Raw genomic sequence first — 20,345 nt, 5'->3', positions numbered from 1 at the left:
TCTCTGCACCGCTCTCCCCCCGCCCCGGTCACCGCAGCCAAACCGCTTCCTCCCCCAGGGATCGGGGGCAGGGGGGGGGGCGGCCGGACCCCACATCGAGGTGGGGGGGCCCCTCCACACCCCTCCTCACCATCCCCCTCCCTGCGTAGCCGTCACCGCACGTCACCGCGCAGCCCTGTAAATACAGCACCCACCGCCCTCGGCCGGGGGCTGCTCGGCGGAGGGGTCCAGCGCCTCGAGCCCCCCCCCGGGGCCCTTCGCAGGGAGGTGGCACTGGGGGGGGGGGGCACAGATTTGTTACAATTTCTTTTGTAGAAAGCACTGATTTCCCTGTAACCGGTTTCAGAAACACAAGAGTGCTCGGAGGCGCCGGTGTCCGTCTCTCTGGTTGGGGGGGGGACGGGGGGGGCTCGGGGTGGTGGGGGGGGAAGGGCCCAGCGCTGGTGGGTGCTGAGCACCCCGAGGCTCTCCCCTGAGGGAGATGGCGCCGCAGGGAGGCAGAGCGCGAGGAGGCGACGTCTGGCACCGCAGCTGCAGGGTTTATTCCTGCAGCCTGGAAACTCCAGCTAAAAAAGGGGAGAAGCGAAGGCAGCTCCCGGGCCGGCCCGGCCTCAGAACCGGGACAGCGGCGAGGGGGACGGGGAGGGCTGGGGGGATGCTTTGGGACAGTCCCGGCCCCAGTCCCGGCCGTCCCGGCTGCGTAGGGGTCTGGGGGTCTGGGCAAAGAGCGGCCAGCGAAGTCCCGGCAGCCCCCAGCCCCGCTGGTCCCGTCGTCCCCGAAGAGGTGACCGGGAGGGGGACAGCGGCCGCGGGGCCTCAGGCGAAGATGGTTTCCTCCCGCCGCTTCTTGGTGAGGATGGTGCCCGGCTTGTGCTGGGCGTCGGGGTGGTTGGCCAGCTCGGGCGGGCAGGAGGACACGGGGCTCTCCAGGATGGCCTGCTTCAGGTCGTAGAAGACGGTGGAGTCCTCCTTGGTGAGGAAGGTGATGGCTACGCCGCTCTTCCCTGCTCGGCCCGTCCGCCCGATGCGGTGGATGTAATCTGCCGGGGAGCGGTGGGGTCAGGTGGGGCGGGCAGCACCGGGGCCGGGCAGCCCCCCGCCGCACCCCGCAGCCCCCCCAGCCCGGCCCCGACTCACCCTCGATGTTCTTGGCCATGTCGTAGTTGACGACCATGGAGACGTCGTGGATGTCGATGCCTCGTCCGGCCACGTCGGTGGCCACCAGGATGTCCTTGGCCCCGGCCTTCAGGTTGGAGAGGGCGAACTCCCGCTGCTCCTGGCCTTTGCCGCCGTGCAGGGTGCAGGCGTTGTACTGCGGGACGAGGAGGGGGTGAGCCGGGGGCCGCGCCGCAGGGTCCCCCCCGCTCCCCGCGCCAGGACAGGGGGGCTCAGGCCAACCCCCGCCCGCCACAGCCAACGCTGAGGGGGGGCTCCAGCCCCAAACTCACCCCCATCTTCTCCAGGGATTTCGCCAGCACGTCGCAGCCCTTCTTCTGGTTGACGAAGATGATGATGGGCGGGTCGAAGCCCTGCTCCAGGATGGCCAACAGCTTCTTCCTGTTGGGGAGGAGGCCAGTCGGACGCGGAGAGGCCGAGGTGAACCGCAGCAGCCCCTCCGCTCTCCAGGGTCCCCCCTCCCTGAGCTCCCTCACCCTCAAATGCCCCAGACCACCCCCCAAGACTCGGCCCCCCCGCTCCCCGCCACCCCCTCCGCACCTCTTCTCCGACTCCGACATGAGGAAGACCTTCTGCTCCACCCGCTCGTGGGGTTTGCCGGCGGAGCCGATGTAGACCACGGCCGGGCGCCGGAGGTAGCTGCGGGCCAGGCGCTCCACCGCCGGCGGCATGGTGGCCGTGAACATGACGGTCTGTGAGGGAACGGGGCGGCGAGCGTCATCCCCCGCGGGGCGGGAGCGCGGCTGCCGCTCCCTCGGGCCGTTCGCCAGCGCCCCAGGTCGGCCCCGCTCCCCGCTGCAGGCTGAGCTCGGCCCCCCGGGAGCCCCCACCCCACCACACCCACCTGTCTGTACTTGTGCTTCCCTGACTCGAAGTTGGCCAACATCTTCTCGGGGTCCTCGGCCTCGTCGGTGTCGGGTTTTTGGTTGGTGACGGGCATGTGCTCCAGGATCTTCTGCACGTCGGGCTCGAAGCCCATGTCGATCATGCGATCCGCCTCGTCCAGCACCACGTAGGTGCAGCGGCTCAGCACCAGGTACCGGTTCTCCAGCACGTCGATGAGACGCCCCGGCGTGGCGATGACAATCTGGGGGGGCCAGGAGGGTCGGCGTCTGCAGCTCGCTCCCCCCAGGGGCCCCCCCGTGCCCTCCCCAGGGGCTGACGCTCACCTCGCAGCCCATGCGAAGCCGGAAGCCTTGGTCCTCGCGGGAGATGCCTCCGATCACGGCCACCGTGCGGATGCCCAGGGGCTTCCCAAACTTGATGGTTTCCTCCTCGATCTGCTGGGCCAGCTCTCGGGTGGGGGCCAGGATGATAGCGTAGGGACCCTGGTCCGACTCCTCAATCCTGCGGCGTGGCAGGGCGCAGCCGCGTCACCCGCGGTGCCGCGCGTCCCCGGGCCGCGGCGTCGCCCCGCCGCCCGCCGCCGTCCCGCCTACCGGTCGATCTTGGGCAGGGTGGTGATCCACACCAGCAGCGGGATGAGGAAGGCCGCGGTTTTGCCGCTGCCGGTCTCGGCCACGCCGATGATGTCGCGGTTCTGCAGGCCGATGGGGATGGCCTGGCGCTGGATGGGGGTGGGCTCCTGGCGACGGGAGCGGCAGGTTGAGGAGCGGAACGTCCCCCCCTCGCCCCCACCAAGCCCTGACCCCAGCACCCAGCTGGGCCGAGGGCTGTCGGGGTCTGCGGGCAGCCGCCCCCCCGCCCCGTGCCCACCTTGTAGCCGCACTTGTCGATGACCTCCAGGATGTGGGGCGGCAGCGAGGAGTCCTTCCAGGAGCGGATGGGGTTGGGGATCTTGCCCCCCTTGGTGGTGATGCTGTAGTCCTCGCGGAAGATGCGCCAGTCCCTGTCCGTCATCTCGTCCAGCTTCTTCTGGGACCAGTGCCGGTCGTCCCAGCGCTGCTTGGCCTCCTTCTTCCGCAGCTTCCGCAGCCGAGCCCTGGGTGGGGGGCGAGGAAGGGGACAGGGCTCATCCCGAGCCTCTGGGGAGGCTGGAATCGTCCCGCCACCCACCCAAAGGACGTGACGCAGCCCAGAGCCGCCCCCCAGCTCCGCATTCCGGCCAGGCAGCGGCAGCCAGGATCCCAAACACCCCTCGGCCCCCCCCCCAGCACGCTCACTCCTCCTGCTCCTTCTCCTCCAGCGTCCGCCTCTTCTCCATCAGGTCCCCGTAGAACCGTGACTGTTCCCGTTTCTGCTGCTTCAGGTCGATCCCCGCGATGAAGCCCCGGCCCAGCAGCTGCACTTGGTGCCGCTCCTTGTAGCTGGAGCGGAACGGGAGCATCAGGGGCAGGGCTGGGGCTCCCCACGCCCCCCACGAGCCCCCCCAGCCCAGGGAGCACCCCCCACTCACAGCGGGTTGTAGTCGATGGAGGTGTCTTCCGACGCGTCCCACTCGAAGACGAACTTGCGGTCGTTGAGGTGCCGCGTGCGTCTCCGCTTCTTCACCCCTCCCAGGTAACGCTCCTGCAGGTGGGCAGGGGTCAGAGGGGAGCGAACGCGGCCCCCCTGAGCCCCCCCCAGCCGGCCCCCAGCGCTACCTTGATGGCGTGGAGCTCTTTGCTCTTATCTTTCTCCTCCCGGATCTTCTGCCTGCCCTCCTCGTCCTCCGTGCCGTTGGTCTCCCGCTCCATGCGCTCGCGGCGCTCCCTGCGCTCACGCTCCTGGGGGTCTTCTGGGGAGCAGGGGAAGGGGCTCAGAGCCAAGCACCCCCCCCCTCCCCAGGGCTGGGGGGCTCCAGGAGGTGCTGCCCCAGCCCCTCGCTGCCAGGCAGATCGCAGTGGGGACGATACCTTACCCAGCATCTTCCTCCCCATGTCCTGGAACTGCTTCCTCTTCTTCCTCTCCTCCTCCAGCAGCCGCTGCCGCTCCTCCACCTCCTGCTGCCGCCGCCGCAAGGCCTCGGCCTCCCGCTCCGCCTTGGACAGGAACTTGGGCTGGGGGAGGAGAGGGGAGGGGAAGGGTCACCCCGGGCCCAGGACAGGACCCCCCCCCTCAGACACCAGTCCCCCTGCCAGCCACCACGGGCAGGATGCGGGACATTCCCGCCGCAGGCAGCTCCCGCTCCTGCCTTGGCTTCTGCCTCCTCTTCGGCCTTCTTCTTCGCCAGCAGCTCCTCCAACGACAGCGGCTGGGCCTGCGAACGCGGGGCCGGACTGTCAGCAGCCCCCGACGGGGACCCTCTGCCCGGCCAGAGCAACCCCCCCCCCAGGAGCCATCCCCTGCCAAGCCCCCTCCTCACCTTCTCCTTCTTCAGGGCATTCTCCTCCTCCTCCTCTGCTTTCCGGGCGTCCCGCTCCTTCCGCGACTTCGAGTCCTTGCCCCTGCTCGGGGACAAGCTTCCCCGCCAAGCACAGCGGAATCCGGCACTGAGCACGGCCCCTGACCGGGGCACTCCCGCGGGGCCCGGTGCTGGGGTGCTCACGGGGACCCCCCCGAAAGGAGAAGGGGCCTCACCTCGAGCGTTTCCTGTCCTTGTCCCGACGGTGCCCATCCTTCTCCCGCTCCCGCTCCTTCTTCCCCCGGTCCCGGTCGCGCTCTTTGTGCCGGCGATCCCTGGCGGAGCGGGAAAGTCACGGCGCGGGACCAGCCCCCCCCCGGCGCCCACCGGAGCCCACCCCGCCGTCACGGACATGCGAGGGGGGCAGAGCCCCGGGACACCCCCTCACCTCTCCGCCGATTTGGAGCGGGAGCGGGACCGCGACCGGCTGCTTCGCCTCCTGTCCCGGGACCGGTGCCGCTTCCTGTCCTTGGTGGGGGAGGCCTTGCGGTCCCGGTCCCGGTCCCGGTCCCTCTCCGGGGAGCGGGAGCGCTTCCTCTCCTCCTTCACGGGGGACGCGTCCCGCTCCTTCTTGTCCGCCAGCTCCCCGGCCATCTGCGGGGCGAGCGTCAGGCCGGGAGGGGCCCGGGGGGAGGCGGCCGGCGGGGCCGGGCCGGGGAGACCAGCGGAGCCAGGCCCTGCCCCGGGTGCCCGGTACCGGCGCAAGGCCGGGTGACGCCGTGCCGGGGTCCTGCAGCCCCCACCCCCGGGTCGCCCCCCGCCGCCCCCCGGGCCGCACTCACCGCCGCAGGGCCAGGCCTCAGCGCCGCCCCGCCGCCATGGCCGCCGGGCGCCGCGGGGCACGCCGGGAACGCGAGGCCGCCTCCCCCGCGCCAGCCGGGACTACAACTCCCGACAGATCCCGCGCCATGGCCGCCGGGAGCCGCGGGGCACGCCGGGAATGCGAGGCCACCTCCCCCCTCACTCGAGGCGGGACTACAACTCCCAGCAGCCCCCGCGCCTGGCGGCGACACCAGTACCGCCGCGCCCCGCGGCTCCCTCCGCCGCGCAGCGCCCCCGGCCCCGCGCCCCCCCCCCCAGACCCACGCGAGGGGAACTCCCCGTGTCAGCGGCCCCGCATAACGCAGTGACACCCCCCCCCCCCCCCCCCATTCCCAAGCAGAGCCAAGGAGCGGCTGGGGGCAGCAGCAGAGGCCTGGCGGGGGGGGGGGGGTGTGGGGGGTGTGTGTGTGTCCGTTACGGGGTGAGCGGGGCCCCCCCCCCAGCCCAGAGAAGCACCTCAGACCCCCGGGACTTCCCCCCCCGAGGGACTTTGCTCTCTGCGTCACCCCCGAGGGGCGACAGCACAGGCAGACATCAGTGTCACTCTCACCCTGCCCCCGGTGAGAGCAGAGGGACCCCCAGGGCAAACCCCATGCCAGACCCCTCCCAAAAACAGGATTCTCCCCCCCCCCCCCCAAAAGACAGGACCAGGCGCCCGCTGCACGTGGGTGGGTGTTATATTTCTGATAATAAATAAGCTTTTTAATAACACTGATCATGGAACACAGACACACACACACTCCCACCCCCCCATAAAACATCCCCCCACCCCCAGCCCCCCCCTCCTTGCCAGGGTCCCCAGGGCCAAGCAGCAGATGAGGGATGGGGGCAGCGCTGGGGGAACAGGATGAGTCCGTGGATGAGCCCCCCCGGGGCTGGGGAGCAACCGCCCAGCTCGGGACCCCCCCCCCCCACAGACACCACCCCCCCTATGGCAGCTCCATGGGGGCTGCCCCCCAGGTTGGGGGCTGACGGGGGAGGCGGTGCGATAGGAGGGCAGCAGGCACCCCATCCTCCTCGCGGGGGAGGGGTCCGCAGCCTTGCCCAACCCCCCCCGCCCCATCCTAGGGCCTCAGGGGTGCTGGGGGCTTCCGGGGGGGCCCCTTCATGCCCCCCCCCTTCACATGACAGAGCAGCTTTTTGCTTTTTCCTTCTTGAAGGCAGAGGAGATGAGCTCAGAGCGGCTGGGGAGGTGCAGGAGTCTCTTGGAGAGGCTGCGGGGGGGGCTCCGGGGGGGGTGCGGGGGGGCTCTGCTGAGGCAGATGCCGGACACGGTCCGGAAGATGCTGTGGACGCTCTTCTCCGAGGTGAAGGCCGAGCACTCCAGGTAGCTCTCGGCTCCCAGCTGCCTGGCCGCCGCGCAGCCCTGCAACCCCAACCCCGTGTGAGGCCGGCGCGGCCCCCCCAGACCTGCCAGCCCCCCCTCGTGCCCCCCCAGGACCTGCTCGTAGGAGATGGGTGCCTGCTTCTGGTGGGAGAGCTCCATCAGGGTGCTCAGGTCCGTCCGCAGGTCCGTCTTGCAGCCGATGAGCAGCACCCGCGTCTCGGGGCAATAATCCAGGATCTCCGACTTCCACTGCGGGGTGGGGGGCACGGAGCCGCCATCAGAGCCAGGGGACCCCAACCCCCCCCCCTCCCCCAGGAGGCCCCCCCCCCCACCTTCTTGGACGCGCTGTCGAGGGTCTCGGGGCGGCTGACGTCGAAGCAGAGCAGGACGGCGTCCGAGTCGCTGTAGCAGAGGGGACGCACGTTGTCGTAGTAGGGCGAGCCTGGGAGAAAAGGGGGTGTCACCGCACAGCACCCCCCCAGGGGATGCAGCCCCCCACCTTTCCACGTGGGGTGGGGGGCACAGAGCTCCAGAGCCCCCCCCCAAATGCCACCTCCGCTCCCTGCAACCCATTAACACCCCCCTCGCGCCCAACGAGGCGGCGGGAGATGGAGCCCGCGGTGTTTATATAACAGCCCCCCCCTCCATCTTGGGGACCCCCCATGAGCGGGCAGGGCTGGGGGGGGGCAGCAGGGACACGGAGGGGGGGCTGCCACCCCCACAGGGTCCCCAGGGAGCCGGGACCACCACACTGGGGATAGGGAGGGGGCAAGGCGGTGTGTGGGGGTGCGGGGGCAGTGGGGTGCCCCTCCACGCGTGGGGGGTGGTCGGGGTGCCCCCCCCCAAAAGGCCTCGGAGGGGTTTTGCAGCCCAGACGCTCCGTGCGCGGAATAGCAACGAGGCTGCACCAGCGCATCGCCATAGCAACGCGGGGACCCCCCCCCCCCCCGACAGGGGGGACACTGCAGCACCGGGCCAGGGCTGCCCTGGCCCCCCCAACCCCCCGGGGGGGGCAACACCAGTCTGCCCCATACCCCCCCCCATTATAGGGAGCCCCACAGGGGTCCCGGCACCCCCATACCCTGCCCGGAGGGGCTCACAGCAGCGTGGGGACCCCCTCAAGAAGGGGGATTGGCCCTGTGGCCCCCCCAGGCTGGGTGTGCCCCCTCCTGGCAGGGGCAGTCCCCAGGGATTCCCCACCAGCCAGGCCCCCCCCGTGCCCCCCAGCCCCCCCCCAGGGTGTCTCCACTGCGGCCACCGAGCCCCCCCCCCGCAGGGACCCCAATGCACCCCACTACTGCAGCCCCCCCCAAACCCCAGGCCTGCTCCCCCCCGGGGGACCCCAAACCACCTCCCCCCAGCAAAGCTCCCCACCACCCCCGCCCCGCTGCACCCCCCGGTACCGGAGGGACCCCCCCTCCCCGTGCATGCACCATGTCCCCCGCCCCCGGTACCGGAGGTGTCCCAGAGGCTCAGCTCCACCCGCTGCTCCTCGCTGGCCAGACACGCCGTGTAGTTCTCAAAGACGGTGGGCACGTAGGTCTGCAACGGCACCGAGAGCGTCAGCGCCCGGTACCCGCTCCCGGTGCCCAGTGCCCGCTCCCGGTGCCGGCTCACCTCGGGGTAGCAGTCCTTGGCCAGCACCTGCAGCATGGCCGTCTTGCCGCACTGCACGTCGCCCACCAGCACCAGCTTGCAGCGGGCCGGGGCCGCCGGTACCGCTCTCCGCTCCCGCATAGCGGCGGCCCCCGCGCCCGCCCGCCGGCCCTGCGCCCCGCCGCCGCAGCGCCACTATATACCCGGCCGGCGCCGAGCCCCGCCCACGGCGGCGCCCGCCCGCCAATCGCCGCGGGGACTTCCGGCACGCCGGCCAATGGCGGAGAGGCGGCGAACGGCCGGGGGACCGCCCTTTCGGGTGCGAGGCCGCTCCTCCAAAGCCAGGGGGCGCCTGTCTGCCTGCGGACGGAAGTGGGGGCCCTGCTCCGGTCCCGAGCCGGAAGTGGCCGTTGCTAGGAGACGGGTAGGACGCCGGCCGCTGGACCGGGGGCGGCGGCGGGGGCCGCGGCCGGTACCGGGATGGGCGGCGGGGCGGGAACCTCCTGGCGTGGGAGGGGGCGGCGAGGGGCGGGGGAGGACCGGAGGGGTGCGGGGGCGCTTGGGCCTGGGGGGACCCCGGGATGGGGAGGGTCAGTGGGGCCTGGGGAGGCCGTGTCCCCGGGCCCAGCCGCCATGGCAGGGGAGCGTCGGCCGCGGGCGGCAGCCCCCGCGGCGGGGGAGGACGGGCTCCTGCTGCTGCAGAGCCAGGCGCTGGCCCAGGAGGAAGCGGCCAAGGCCAAGGGGGAGATGCTCGCCCGGTTCCTGAAGGTACATGGGGTGCGGGGGGGGGGGGGTCGGCGGTGTCTCCCCGCCCCCACCACCCACCCCCTGACCCCCTCGCGGCCCCCGCGCAGGACAAGCTGCCCGAGGAGGAGCAGAGCAGCGCCCTGAACCTCCGCAAGCTCCGCACCCAGTGGCGAGCGGTGCTGCGGGAGGCCAAGGCCGAGGAGCTGCGCGAGGACGTCGAGATCCTCAGCCGGACCTTCGCGCGGGTGATGGCCTGCAAGGACAGCGTCATCGAGGCGAGCGAGGGGCGGGGGGGGCGGCCCCGGGGCCCACCGCTGAACCCCCCCACCCCGACCTCCACAGTCCCTGGCCGCAGACCTGGAGCAGGCGGAGGAGCAGCATGGCCAGGCGCTGCGCAGCCACCTCCACAACATCGACCGCCTGCTGCAGCTCCAGCGCTGCCGCCTGAGCTGCCTGGAGCAGGGCTGCGGTGCCCAGCTGGAGGCCCTGATGGCAGAGTTTGAAGCCGAGAGTTACGGAGTGGGGACAGAGGGACGGCGGTCGCACCCGCTGGCTGGCCGGTCCTGGTGCTGAGCCCTCCCCCGGCCCGGCCGCGACCGCCGCGGCTTCCGACTGCCAGCAGCTCCGTCGTGTCCTCCCCAGGAGGAGCATCCTGGAGCAGCGCGAGCGGGAAAGCTGCTGCCTGCGGGACGTGGCGCTGGCCGCCCAGCAGAACCACGCCAAGAATGACCGCGAGGCCACGCTCCGTTTCCAGAGCGCCCAGGACGACATCAAAAACAAGGCACGGGGAGGAACTGGCCAGGAGCGTTTCAGGGCTGGTGAGCAGAGCGCATGGCCAGGTGCGGGAGCTGCGGGGTCACCCACGCCCGTCTCTGTCCCCAGAGCCTGCAGGAGAGGCAGCACCACCGCCTGCGGCTGGACGGGAGGGCCGAGCGCCTCTGGGAGCAGTTCCAGAGCGCCGTGCAGAGCTACGCCGAGGCCGGCACGGACCCCCTAAGCTACGTTTGACGTTTGAGGTGGCAAGACGAGCAAGCAGCCCCAGTCTCTGTGCCTCTGTGCGAGCAGTGCCATGGGCAGATGAGGCTGAGCAACAGCTTTCCAGGGTAACGCTAACGCAACATTAACTGTAACCCTAACCCCTAACTTGACCCCCGAGCCCCGACGTCTGACTCCTGACCCCTGAGTGCAACACCCTTAACACCTCTAACAGCCCTAAAGTGTGTGGTCAGTGTAACCTGTAGGATATAATGCGACTTGTTTGTCTTATGATATTGAAGGCTGGAAAGTGTCATGTTTGTGTGTTGTGTGGAGTAGTGTGTAGTTTTATGTTTTATGAAAAACAAAGACAACAAGTGGTATAAAAGTAAACAGAGAAAGGGTATTTTTAAAAAAGGATTGAGACAATAAAGGAAAAAAAAAGAAAAATACAGACAGTGAAGTAAAACTATCCTGGGTTCAGCCAGGACAGGGTTAATTTTCACTAGGAGCCAGGAGGGGACAGAGCCGGGCAGGCTGACCCCACCTGGCCAAAGAGAACGGGGCATTCCACACCACGTGCTGTGATGCTGGCTTCTGGCTGGGGGAGCTGGGTGGCGGGAAGGCAGTGGAGGCTCGGGAGCACACAGCAGCAGGTGGTGAGAGTTGCTCTGTGCATTCTACTATTTGTTTTGTGTATTCTCCCTATCAGTATTGTTGTTGTTACTGTTCCCTTTGTTTGCTGTTCTGTTAAAACTGCCCTTATCCCAACCCATGCGTTTTTGCCTTTTTCTTTCTATTCTCCTCCCCACTCCAGTGGGGGAAGGGGCGGCAGAGCAGTGGCCCTATTGTTGCCAGCCACAGCCAAACTATAACAAAAATGCAGACAAAGAAATAACATTTCAAAAGCAAATGCGTAAAGGACAGAGGAGAAAAAAATACAGACAGCAAACTGGAAAAAAGATGACATTGACGTGTGGAAAACAGACTCCACCATCTGTAAGACTGTAAAGTAGGGATGTTTATTCGGCGCCGGGCGGCACGGGGGGGTAGTCCCACCAAAGTCATGCGTGCCAGACAGTAACTTGCTTCTTCAGTTTATACAGTCAAATATTATATATTCATCAAAATCCCAATCCGCCTATATATATGCATGACCTATCCCCGCTTCGTATTAAAATCAGTTCCAAAGAGTAATTTCCATAGACTCCTCCCAGCTGTGCTTGCGCAGTGCCTCCTGGTGGTGGTCATCGGGGGTCCCAAGATGAAGGCTCATCCTCTTCATCACGGTGTTCGCTGATTGACTTTTGTTTCTGGGCAAACTCAGTTCTCTTCTGGCTTCCATCCAAACTGCAAGGTCAGTCTTGGCAAGTTCTAGGCGACTCCCCAGCCCTTATCAGGAATTATCCCCTTTGTAAGGAAATGCAAGACTGCCTCAGTTAATTTACACAATAGATGAGCACCCTCAGTTCTCTGCACAGCAACTATCAGGCAGTGCTGCTTCTACTAAATTCCTTTAACCCCTTCCTTCAACACAGAAAATATTAAAAGTGACAGGAATTAGGAAAATAAAGGAAAAAAGTTTTAAAATAAGGGCAGTAAACAAAATAAACAGAAACATAGAGAGTAAATTTTAAAAGTGATGGGGATTAAGAGAGAAAAAGATTAAAAAAAGAGAAACAGAAAACTAAATCAAAGCAGATGTAAAAAAAATTTTAAGTCCGTGTGATTAAGAGAGAAAACAGTACAAAATAAGGATGGCAAACTAAATAGAGACATAGCAAGTATATTATAAAAGCAACAGGGTGCACAGCACACAGAAAAGAAATAAAATATGGGGATAGGGAGCTTGATAAAAGCAGACATAGAAACCAAATTTGAAAACCCAAGGGATTAAGGGGGGTAAGAATTAAAAAATAGCGAGAGCAAACTAAATGAATGAAGACACGGACAGAAAATGTAAACAGTGAGGGCGCTACTGAAATGCGAGGAATAATTTTTAAAAGACAGCAAATAGAAAAGGTGGGCGTAGAAAGAATATTTTAAAAGCCATACGCAATAGGGAACTAAAGCTCCCAGGACTACAGCTCCCAGGACTACAGCTCCCAGCACGCCGCGGAAGGCCCCTTCCCCTCTGCCCGGGCTGGCGGGGACCCCGCGCCCCGCCCGCCCGCGCACCCGGTACCCCCCGGAGCCCCCAGCGCAGCCGCGCGGCGCCGCGCAGCCCCCGCCGGCGGCTCGGACGCGGCACCGCACCCCCGCCGCTCCTCGCTGCCCCCAGCAGCTCCCGCCGCCCGGCTCCGACGCGGTGCCCGGCGGCCCCCGGCAGGCACTGCTGCCCTCCTGGGGGCTTTCCCCAGGACCCCCCGGTCGGGGACCCCCCGGTCGGTCACCCCCCTACCCCCCCCGTCACTTTCTCCTTTGCTGCAGCCGGAGCTCGGCGACGGCTCCGCTCCTCCCTCGGCTCGCACCGGCCCCTCCGCAGCCACCCGGGGCACGGCAGCACCGGCACCCACCGGCACCCACCGCGTTAAAGGGAGGGGCCGTTGCCATCAGCCCCACTACCCGCACCTGCGGCTTCTCCACCCCCGGCCCACGGCTGGAGCCCGGCAGGAGCAGGGGGCCATCTCCCGAGCCATGAAGTGAGTCTCTTCCTCCCCTGGGGTCCGTCACAGCCCCTTGTCCCATGCAAAGGAAGCACAGACACGGGCGGGAAGGCAGAAGAGACGAAGGGTGTTTATTCAGTCACGCACCGAATGAATCTGGGGAACGGGGCTGCTCTGAGCCTCGGTGCCCCCAACGCTCCCCCTGCCCCTCCAACACCTCGGCAGCCCGTCCGGGGCTGCGCCCGTCGGTCCAGCGGAGAACAGTCCGTCCGTCGGCTCCCGGAGCGACGCGCTGCTGGGCAGGGGCTGCCAGAAATGAGGAGCAGGGTGCGGGATGCTACAAGACAAGAGAAAAATGACAGCTGTCCGGACAGCGGCGGGGTAGCGAGAAAGCACGAAGCAGGGAAAGGGACAGCGAGAGAAGGACGGGGACAGGCAGTCCCACAGAGATGGAGAAAAAAGCAGCATGGAGAGAGGAAGAGCAGCAGCAGAAAGAAGAAGAGGGAGCAGGACAGAGACCGAAAATGAAGAACGGGGAGCAGGAAGGAGATGCAAAACAAAAACCCTGCAGCATGACAGAGGAAGAAAGAATAGCGGCAGGGACCTGGACAAAGAGAGATGAGGAAATAGAATAGAATAGACATGGAGAAAGCAGTAGATCTGTGACGTGCTACGGAGCCGAGAAGGAAGGCCTCGAATCAAGGGACGAGGAGCCAGACAGAGAGCACCAAAGACAGCAAAAGTACTGACAGGCTACAGAGTAGGAGGAAAGCAAAACTAGTAACCGGGAGCTGAACAGAAAGAGGGGAAGAAGGAAAAAAATGCCACGGGCTGCAGGGCAGAAAGAGGGAGGACCTAAAAGATGGGGACAAGTCAGAGACAGATGGAGAAAGAAGGTACACAAGAGCAGGAAAAAAAATCATCGTAGCAGTGGGGGAAAGCGAACGAGCCAGGGGAGGGACCGGGATGCAGAAGAGGGGTGACAGGGCCCCGAGGGCCCACGACTCACCGCAGCTCTCACTCTCGGTGCTGCCGAGAGACTTTGACACTTCAGATGTTTCTCTCTCCTTCTCTCTTCCCTTCTTCTTCCATAATTCCAATCGTTTGGCTCTCCTCCACCTGAGAGGAAATGCATGTGGCTGTCTTAGAGCTCATACGAGACGTGGCTTCCTGGACAAGAAGCCTCACTCATGCACTACATGCAGGAACAGGACAGAAAGAGAGAACAGGATGAGTGGGAAGCAGAACACACGGATTGAGAGAGAACTTGAATCTGAGGAGTAAACAAGGCAGGAAAGAGAGATAAAGAAAAGAGGCCAGAAAGGCTCTTTGCTCTGGCTTCTTACCCTCGCCCCCGGCCTCCCACCCCTCCGCAGCCTCCCACCCCTTTCCGGCCTCCTGCTTTTCTGGCCTCTAACTCACTCCCCCCAACCTTCCAGCCCTCTGCAGCCTCCCACCTCCTGTTTTTCTGGCCTCTACTCGCCCCCCCCCCCGGGCCTTCCACCCCTCTGTAGCCTCCCACCTCCTATTTTTCTCGCTCTACTTAACCCATCCTCCCACCTCTTTCTGGCCTCTTTTTGTTCTGGCCTCTGCTCTCGTCCCCAGCCTCATATTTTTCTGGTCTCTACTCACCCCCCCCCGGGCCTCCCACCCCTCTGCAGCTTCCCACCCCTTTCCGGTCTCCTATTTTTCTCACCTCTACTCCCCCCCTCGGCCCCCTCCGGCCTCCCACCTCCCATTTTGCTGGCCTCTACTTAACCCAGCTTCCCACCCCTCTGCAACCTCCTACCCCTTTCCAGCCTCCACTCGCCCTCCCCAGCTTCCCACCCTTTTTCAGCCTCCCACCCCTGTCCCACGCAGTGCAGGACACACTGACAGAGAGAGAAAGAGGACAGGGAACAGGAAGAAAGGTACTAAGAAACAAAGAAAGGGTCAGACGAAGGGGGTGGTTTGGGTTGGAACCCCAACACAAACCAGCAAGGGGATAGAGGACAGACAGAGAGGAAGACAAGAACGGGCCGGGAAGCAGGAAGAGAAGGAGAGAAAGGCAAAAAGGGAGAGCCGGCTGCACAGGCAGGTACAGCAAGAAACGACCGGACAGGCAGCAGGATCGAGAAAGAGAGACAGAAAAACTGGGGACAGGAAGCAGGACAGAGGGACGGCGAGAGGAAACAAGGGCCAGGGAGCAGGACAGCGGTGGAAAAAGAGGCACTGGGGCAGTAGGACAGAAAGAGAAGGAAGAAAGGCCAGAACAAGGACGGGGAATAACAGCGAAGGGAAAGAGAAGGACAAGGAGCAGGACAGATTGTCAGAGAAAGACAGGGACAGGGAGCGGGACAAGGTGATACTGAGAGAGAAAAAGGGGACAAGGAGGCAGGATAAAGTGAAAGACAGGTAAAAATAAGAGACATGGGAGCAGGACAGAGACGGAGGGGGGAAAAGCCTCGGCTGGGCAGCAGGGAAGAAGGGGAAAAAAAAGCACTGGGCAGCAGGACAGAGAGGGAGAAATTAAAAGACAGACACAGGGAGCAGGACAGAATGACAGAGAGAGAAAAGGGACAGAGAGCAGGACAGCATTGGGGGGGGGGGAAACAACCATGAAGGGCAGGGCAGTGGGAGAGAGGTATGGAGAAAGAAAAAAATACCGAGGAAGAGAGAAAGGAGAGAAGGGACAGCGAGCTGCACAGGGGGATAGAGAAAGAAAGGATGGGAGAGGGAATGGCGCAGAGAGAGAAAGGCAGAAAAAACAGCAAGAGGAAGCAGGGCACAAGGACAGCAAGAGGAAAAAGGAAATGGACAGGGAGCTGGACAGAGACGGAGAAAAAAAAGCAGCAGGGACACAGGAAAAGACACAGAAAGAGCAGGGCACAGAAAGATAGATCAGGACAGTGGCAGAGTGGAGATGGAGGAAAACACTTTGGATGGTCAACAGGACAGAAAGGAACAGGCATATGGGCAGACAGTGGGACAAATGGATAGACTGAGAAACAACAGGACAGGATGCAAGACAGAGCAACAGACCAGAATAACGGTAACGACAGAGAGAGAGAAAGACATAGACTGTGAGAAGCACGTAGTGTGTCAGAAAAAAAGAGAAGTATATTAGGAGCCCTGCAAAGAGACGGAGTACGGATAAAAAAACAAAGGGGGCCAGGGAGCAGCACAAAGGGTCAGAGAGAGTAAGAGATGAACAGGAAGGAGGACGGGGACAGTGAGATACACGATGAAAAAAACCAGCGACAGTGAGCTAGACAAAAGGATACAGAGAGAAAGAGAAGGAAGGAGGAGGAAGAGGAATAAGAAGGCAGGGACATGGAGTAGCACATACAGGCACAGAGGAGAACACCAGCAGGGAACAGGGCAGAGAAATTGTGGAGGGAGAAAAAGAGGGAGAGGGAGCAGGATGCAAACATAAACAGAAGAGGGGAGGTACAGGGAAGGAAAAAAACAACCCCACACAGCACTGTAGCAAAGAGAAGGGGCCATGGGTGCGCTTGGGATGCAGAACAGGGGCAACAGGGCCCTGAGGGCCTGGGACTCACCGCAGTGCTCGCTCTCAGCGCTGCCGGGAGACTCAGCAACTTCAGATGCTTCTCTCTCCTCCTCTCCTCCCCTCCTCTTCTGTAAGTCCGGTCGCTTGGCTGTCCTCCACCTAAGAGAAAACACACGTGTCTCGCAGCTCTGACGAGACGAGGCTCCCTAGGCACGTAGCCTCGCTCGCTCGCACGCTGCACCGCCGGACCGCGCTGCTGGTGACACATACGGACCCTGCGGGGCACGCTGGCGGCCTGGCCTGCTGCGGGCTACCAAGAGGGAGCCTTCCTCACCCGCAGCGCCAGGCAGCTGCCAGCCTGGTGGCCTTCCATTGCTTCTTCTTCTTCAGCCTTCTCTGGCTTCTCGAGCTTCAGCCGCGGCAGCTCCTGTCCGCAGCCAGGACGCCCTCCGCCTCTCCCTCTTCACCCCCCACACTGCGAGAGTGACGCCGGGCACACGCAGCCCGCACAAGCCCGGAGCGGCCGCAGCCAACGGCATCCCCAGGGCACGAACGGACAAACGCGTCCTCAGCGCGGCCCCTGCCACACACAAACAAGCAGCGGCGACCGCCTTCAGGGAGGCCGAGGCACGCTCCAGGGCCAGCGTGCCGCCCGCACCACGGGCCTTGCGGGAGGCCGGGAGCTCCGGGACAGGCTTCAGGGGACGTGCTGCGGCTGGGGGCGGCTGCGCGGGGCGAGCGGGGCCAGGGAGCGCTGCCGAGCTGGGGAGGCGCCCCGCACCTGCGCCTGGGGGGGTGCCCGCCTCCTTCCCCTTCTTCCCTTCCGTCAGCTCCCGCCTGAAGCCCCGGGGCTGCCCGCACCCGGCTCGCCTCCTGCAGCCTGCCGCAGCGGCCGGCTCCAAGCTTCTCGTCCCACCACCCTCGGGCAGCCACCACGCACCCCCGCACCCGCCGGACGGGACCCCGCGCCTCACCCCTGGCCGCTGTGCTCCCGCACCTCCGGGACGCACGACCGCACCACCGCGCGTGCGCCGCACGCCGGCCCCGGCGCGGAACGCCGGGCTGCAGCACCGCATCTGCAGGACCGCGCTTTGGCCACGCGGTGGCGGCAGCGGCGAGCGGGCGGCGCTCGGCCCGGGCCGGCAGCGGCGTTTCCTTACCAGCCCCCGGGCACCGCAGCATCGCGTTGCCGTTACCGGCGCACGGCAACGTGGAGCACGGGGGCCCCATCGTGCACGCGCTGCTCCCGAGCCGGAGCACCCAGCTTGCGGTCACCTCGAGGATCCCGTTCTGAGCAACAGCCGCTGCCTCCGCCCTGCCCAACGCCATCTGAAGGCGGTGACACTAACCGGGACCACGGGGCTTACGTGTCTCTGCCCTTTTCCCGCTCGCAGCCCAGGCATTCGCTGCCTCTGTACCAAAAAGCATCCACGTCAGTCCAGGGCCTGACACTTGGTCTTATTTAACCTCATATAACTGGCCTTGGCCCATCGATCCAGCCTGTCCAGATCCCTCTGCAGAGCCTTTCTGCTCTGAAGCAGATCAACGCTCCCGCCCAACTTGGTGTTATCCACAAAAATACTGAGGGTGCACTCAAGCCCCTCATCCACATCATTGACAAAGATATAAAACAGAACTAGCCCAAATACTGAGCCTTGGGAAACTCCACTCGTGACCAAGGGCCATCTGGATTTATCTCCATTCACCACAACTCTTTCGGCCTGGCCATCCAGCCAGTTTTTCACCCAGCAAAGAGTATGCCCATCCAAGGCATGAGCAGTTTCTCCAGGAGAATGCTGTGGGAAACAGTATCAAAGGCCTTACTGAAGTCTAGGCAGACAACACCCACAGCCTTTCCCTCATCCACTAAGTGGGTCACCTGGCCATAGAAGGAGATCAGGTTAGTCAAGCAGGACCTGCCTTTCACAAACCCATGCCACATGGGCCTCATCGCCTGGTTGTCCTGTATGTGCGGTGGCACTCAAGATGATCTGCTCCATAATCTTCCTCAGCATCAAGGTCAGGCTGACAGGCCTGTAGTTCCCTGGATCCTCCTCCCATCCCTTCTTGTAGATGACCATCACATTTGCTAACCTCCAGTCAACTGGGACCTCCCCGGTTAGCCAGGACTGCTGATAAACGATTGAAAGTGGCTTGGTGAGCACCTCTGCCAGCTCCCTCCGTACCCTTGGGTGGATCCCATACGGCTCCATAGACTTGTGTGTCTTTAAGTGGCATAGCAGGTCGCTAACCATTTCCCCTTGGACTACAGGGGCTTCATTCTGCTCCCTGTCACTGTCTTTCAGCTCAGGGGGCTGGTTACCCCAACATAATTGGTCTCACTACCAAAGACTGAGGCAAAGAAGGCATTAAGTACCTCTGCCTTTTTCCTCAGCCTTTGTCACTATGTTTCCCCCCCGCATCCCATAAAGGATGGAGATTCTCCTAAGCCCTCCTCTTGTTGCTAACGTATTCATAGAAACATTTTTTTATTGTCTTTAATTGCAGCGGCCAAATTAAGTTCTGTTTGGGCTTTGGCCCTTCTAATTTCCTCCCTGCATAACCTCATGACATCCTTGTAGTACTCCTGAGTTGCCTTCCCCTTCCTCCAAAGGTCATAATCTCTCCTCTTTTTTCTTGAGTTCCGGCCAAAGCTCTCTGCTCAACCAGGCCAGTCTTCTTCCCTGCCAGCTTGTCTTCCGGCACATGGGGTGGCCTGCTCCCGCACCTTTAAGACTTCCTTCTTGAGAATGTCCAGCCTTACTGGACTCCTTTGCCCTTCAAGACTGCCTCCCAAGCGACTCGGTCAACCAGGCTGTCCTGCTTTCGGCTGGGATAGTGTTCATTTTCTTCCCAGTAGCTGCTGTGTTTCAGATTTAGTATGAGAAGAATGTTGATAATACACTGATGTTTTTAGTTGTTGCTGTGAAATCAAGGACTTTTTTCAGTTTCTCATGTTTGGCTAATGAGCAGGTGTCCAAGAGCTGAGAGGGAGCACAGCCAACCAGCTAACTCAGGCTGGCCAGTGGAAATATTCTGTATCATAGACGTCATGGTCAGTATATAAACAGGGGATGGCCAGGGCACCAAAACTTATCTGTGAGTTCGGCAAGTTTTCCTCGAGTTTTGTGAAATCTATGAGTTCCGTGAGCTCCACGATTGCTGCTCAGTGACCGGCTGCGCCAAGCCGTCGCCATGAAAACGCCGGCTCCCACCGCGGGTCCGGGAAGGAGGGCAGGCACCCTCACAACCGCCTGGAAAACAGACCCCCCCAGGGCCACAGAGAAGCGGGAGCAAGCCCTGCAGACCCTGACCGCTCCCCAGGGGTCTGAGGTGCAGCCCTGCAGGACAGGGCAGGACAGGCCTCGGGGCCCTAACGAAGGCCGTGAGGTCGGGAAAGGCCTGGACCCAGCAACACCTGGGGACCCACCCCAGCCACAGAGACCCCTGCAGCACGTGGAAAGTCCCAGAAAAACCCCGAGACTCTGGCAGGACACCTTCAGACCCTGAAAGAACCCCAGTCAGTCTAAGAACAGGCCCACGTAACAGGAAAGATGCTCTTGAGCATGACTTGGAGGTTCTGCAAAAATCCACAGAATCTGCAGGACCCTTGGAATAACTCAGAATGCCCCAGCATATCCGGAGCAGCTCAAGCAGCATAAAGTCATCCACTCTAGAAACCCAGAGAACAGCCCCAAACATATACTAACAGCCTGGAAAGAGCCCTGGAGAATCCCCAGAGACACCAGGATGGCCTAAACCATCCAGCTGGTAGGTTTGAAATGCCCAGCGCTGCCTTGGGAAGCCCCAATAGCTTGCAGAAGCAGCAAGACAGCCCTCAGAAAAAATACTGGAGAACACCTGGCAGCTCAGAGACATCAGGCAGCCACTGACAGACCCCAGAAAAAGCCCCAGAGCATCCCCAAACACACCTAGCCGGTCCCAGAGACCCTACAGCGTCCCCAGCACCTACAGCAGCCTTAGAGGTGCACAGGTGGCACCCCAGTGCCTAAGGAAGAGGCCAGAGTAGCCCTCAGAGATGCCAAGATGGTCTGACAGAAAAGCCTTGGATACACACAGAGGCACTGAGCTATACCCTGAGACTATGCCTCCAAGCGTACACAGGTTTCGCCGTGCTTCTGGTGATGCTTTTGTTCAGTGCTGCCAGGTCTGCACCATGGAGGCAGCACTGCCCTTTCCTCCCCCCACCCCTGCAATGGCAATAAGCGTGTGCTTGGCTATGGCTGGAACCCAGTCCAAAAGGGCAGCGTGCTTCTGCAGGGCTGGGCACAAGTGGGTCTTGGTCCTAGATGAGGGAAA

At 63.3% G+C, this 20,345-nt stretch overlaps 3 protein-coding genes across 5 annotated transcripts; 1 reads left to right on the top strand and 2 right to left on the bottom strand.

Moving 5' to 3' along the window:
* Window positions 1–716: 716 nt before the first annotated feature.
* DDX23 (DEAD-box helicase 23) lies at window positions 717–5,305 on the bottom strand. Of its 2 annotated transcripts, none has more exons than XM_075445826.1 (17): window positions 5,242–5,305; window positions 4,848–5,053; window positions 4,636–4,734; window positions 4,421–4,517; window positions 4,250–4,315; window positions 3,977–4,115; window positions 3,720–3,853; window positions 3,533–3,645; window positions 3,300–3,443; window positions 2,893–3,118; window positions 2,616–2,761; window positions 2,346–2,523; window positions 2,021–2,263; window positions 1,717–1,868; window positions 1,449–1,557; window positions 1,138–1,312; window positions 717–1,040 (listed from the first exon to the last, which is right to left on the bottom strand). In XM_075445826.1, the coding sequence occupies exons 2-17, from the start codon at window positions 5,051–5,053 to the stop codon at window positions 817–819; spliced, it is 2,451 nt and encodes an 816-aa protein (XP_075301941.1). In that variant the 5' UTR covers window positions 5,242–5,305; the 3' UTR covers window positions 717–816. The 2 variants fall into 2 exon arrangements, with proteins under 2 accessions (XP_075301941.1, XP_075301942.1); XM_075445827.1 differs by having other exon boundaries at window positions 3,720–3,850.
* Window positions 5,306–6,045: 740 nt separating this feature from the next.
* Window positions 6,046–8,372, bottom strand: RND1 (Rho family GTPase 1). The gene is made up of 5 exons (XM_075445848.1): window positions 8,226–8,372; window positions 8,063–8,150; window positions 6,941–7,050; window positions 6,723–6,857; window positions 6,046–6,647 (listed from the first exon to the last, which is right to left on the bottom strand). Exons 1-5 carry the CDS (start codon window positions 8,343–8,345, stop codon window positions 6,402–6,404), a joined length of 699 nt encoding a protein of 232 aa, XP_075301963.1. The 5' UTR covers window positions 8,346–8,372; the 3' UTR covers window positions 6,046–6,401.
* Window positions 8,373–8,788: 416 nt separating this feature from the next.
* On the top strand, window positions 8,789–10,679 carry LOC142365211 (dynein regulatory complex subunit 2-like). 2 transcript variants are annotated; one of them, XR_012766399.1, is made up of 3 exons: window positions 8,789–8,972; window positions 9,059–9,732; window positions 9,834–10,679. XR_012766399.1 is itself a non-coding variant. In XM_075445849.1 (2 exons), exons 1-2 carry the CDS (start codon window positions 8,838–8,840, stop codon window positions 9,452–9,454), a joined length of 531 nt encoding a protein of 176 aa, XP_075301964.1. In that variant the 5' UTR covers window positions 8,789–8,837; the 3' UTR covers window positions 9,455–10,679. The 2 variants fall into 2 exon arrangements, 1 of the variants encoding a protein (XP_075301964.1); XM_075445849.1 differs by having other exon boundaries at window positions 9,059–10,679.
* The last annotated feature ends 9,666 nt before the right edge of the window (window positions 10,680–20,345 follow it).

The sequence above is a fragment of the Opisthocomus hoazin genome, chromosome 32 (assembly GCF_030867145.1).
Source record: "Opisthocomus hoazin isolate bOpiHoa1 chromosome 32, bOpiHoa1.hap1, whole genome shotgun sequence".
Classification (NCBI taxonomy): Eukaryota; Metazoa; Chordata; class Aves; order Opisthocomiformes; family Opisthocomidae; genus Opisthocomus; species Opisthocomus hoazin.
The sequence above is the reverse complement of the archived record's forward strand: the minus strand, read 5'-3'. Positions and strand labels throughout refer to the sequence as shown.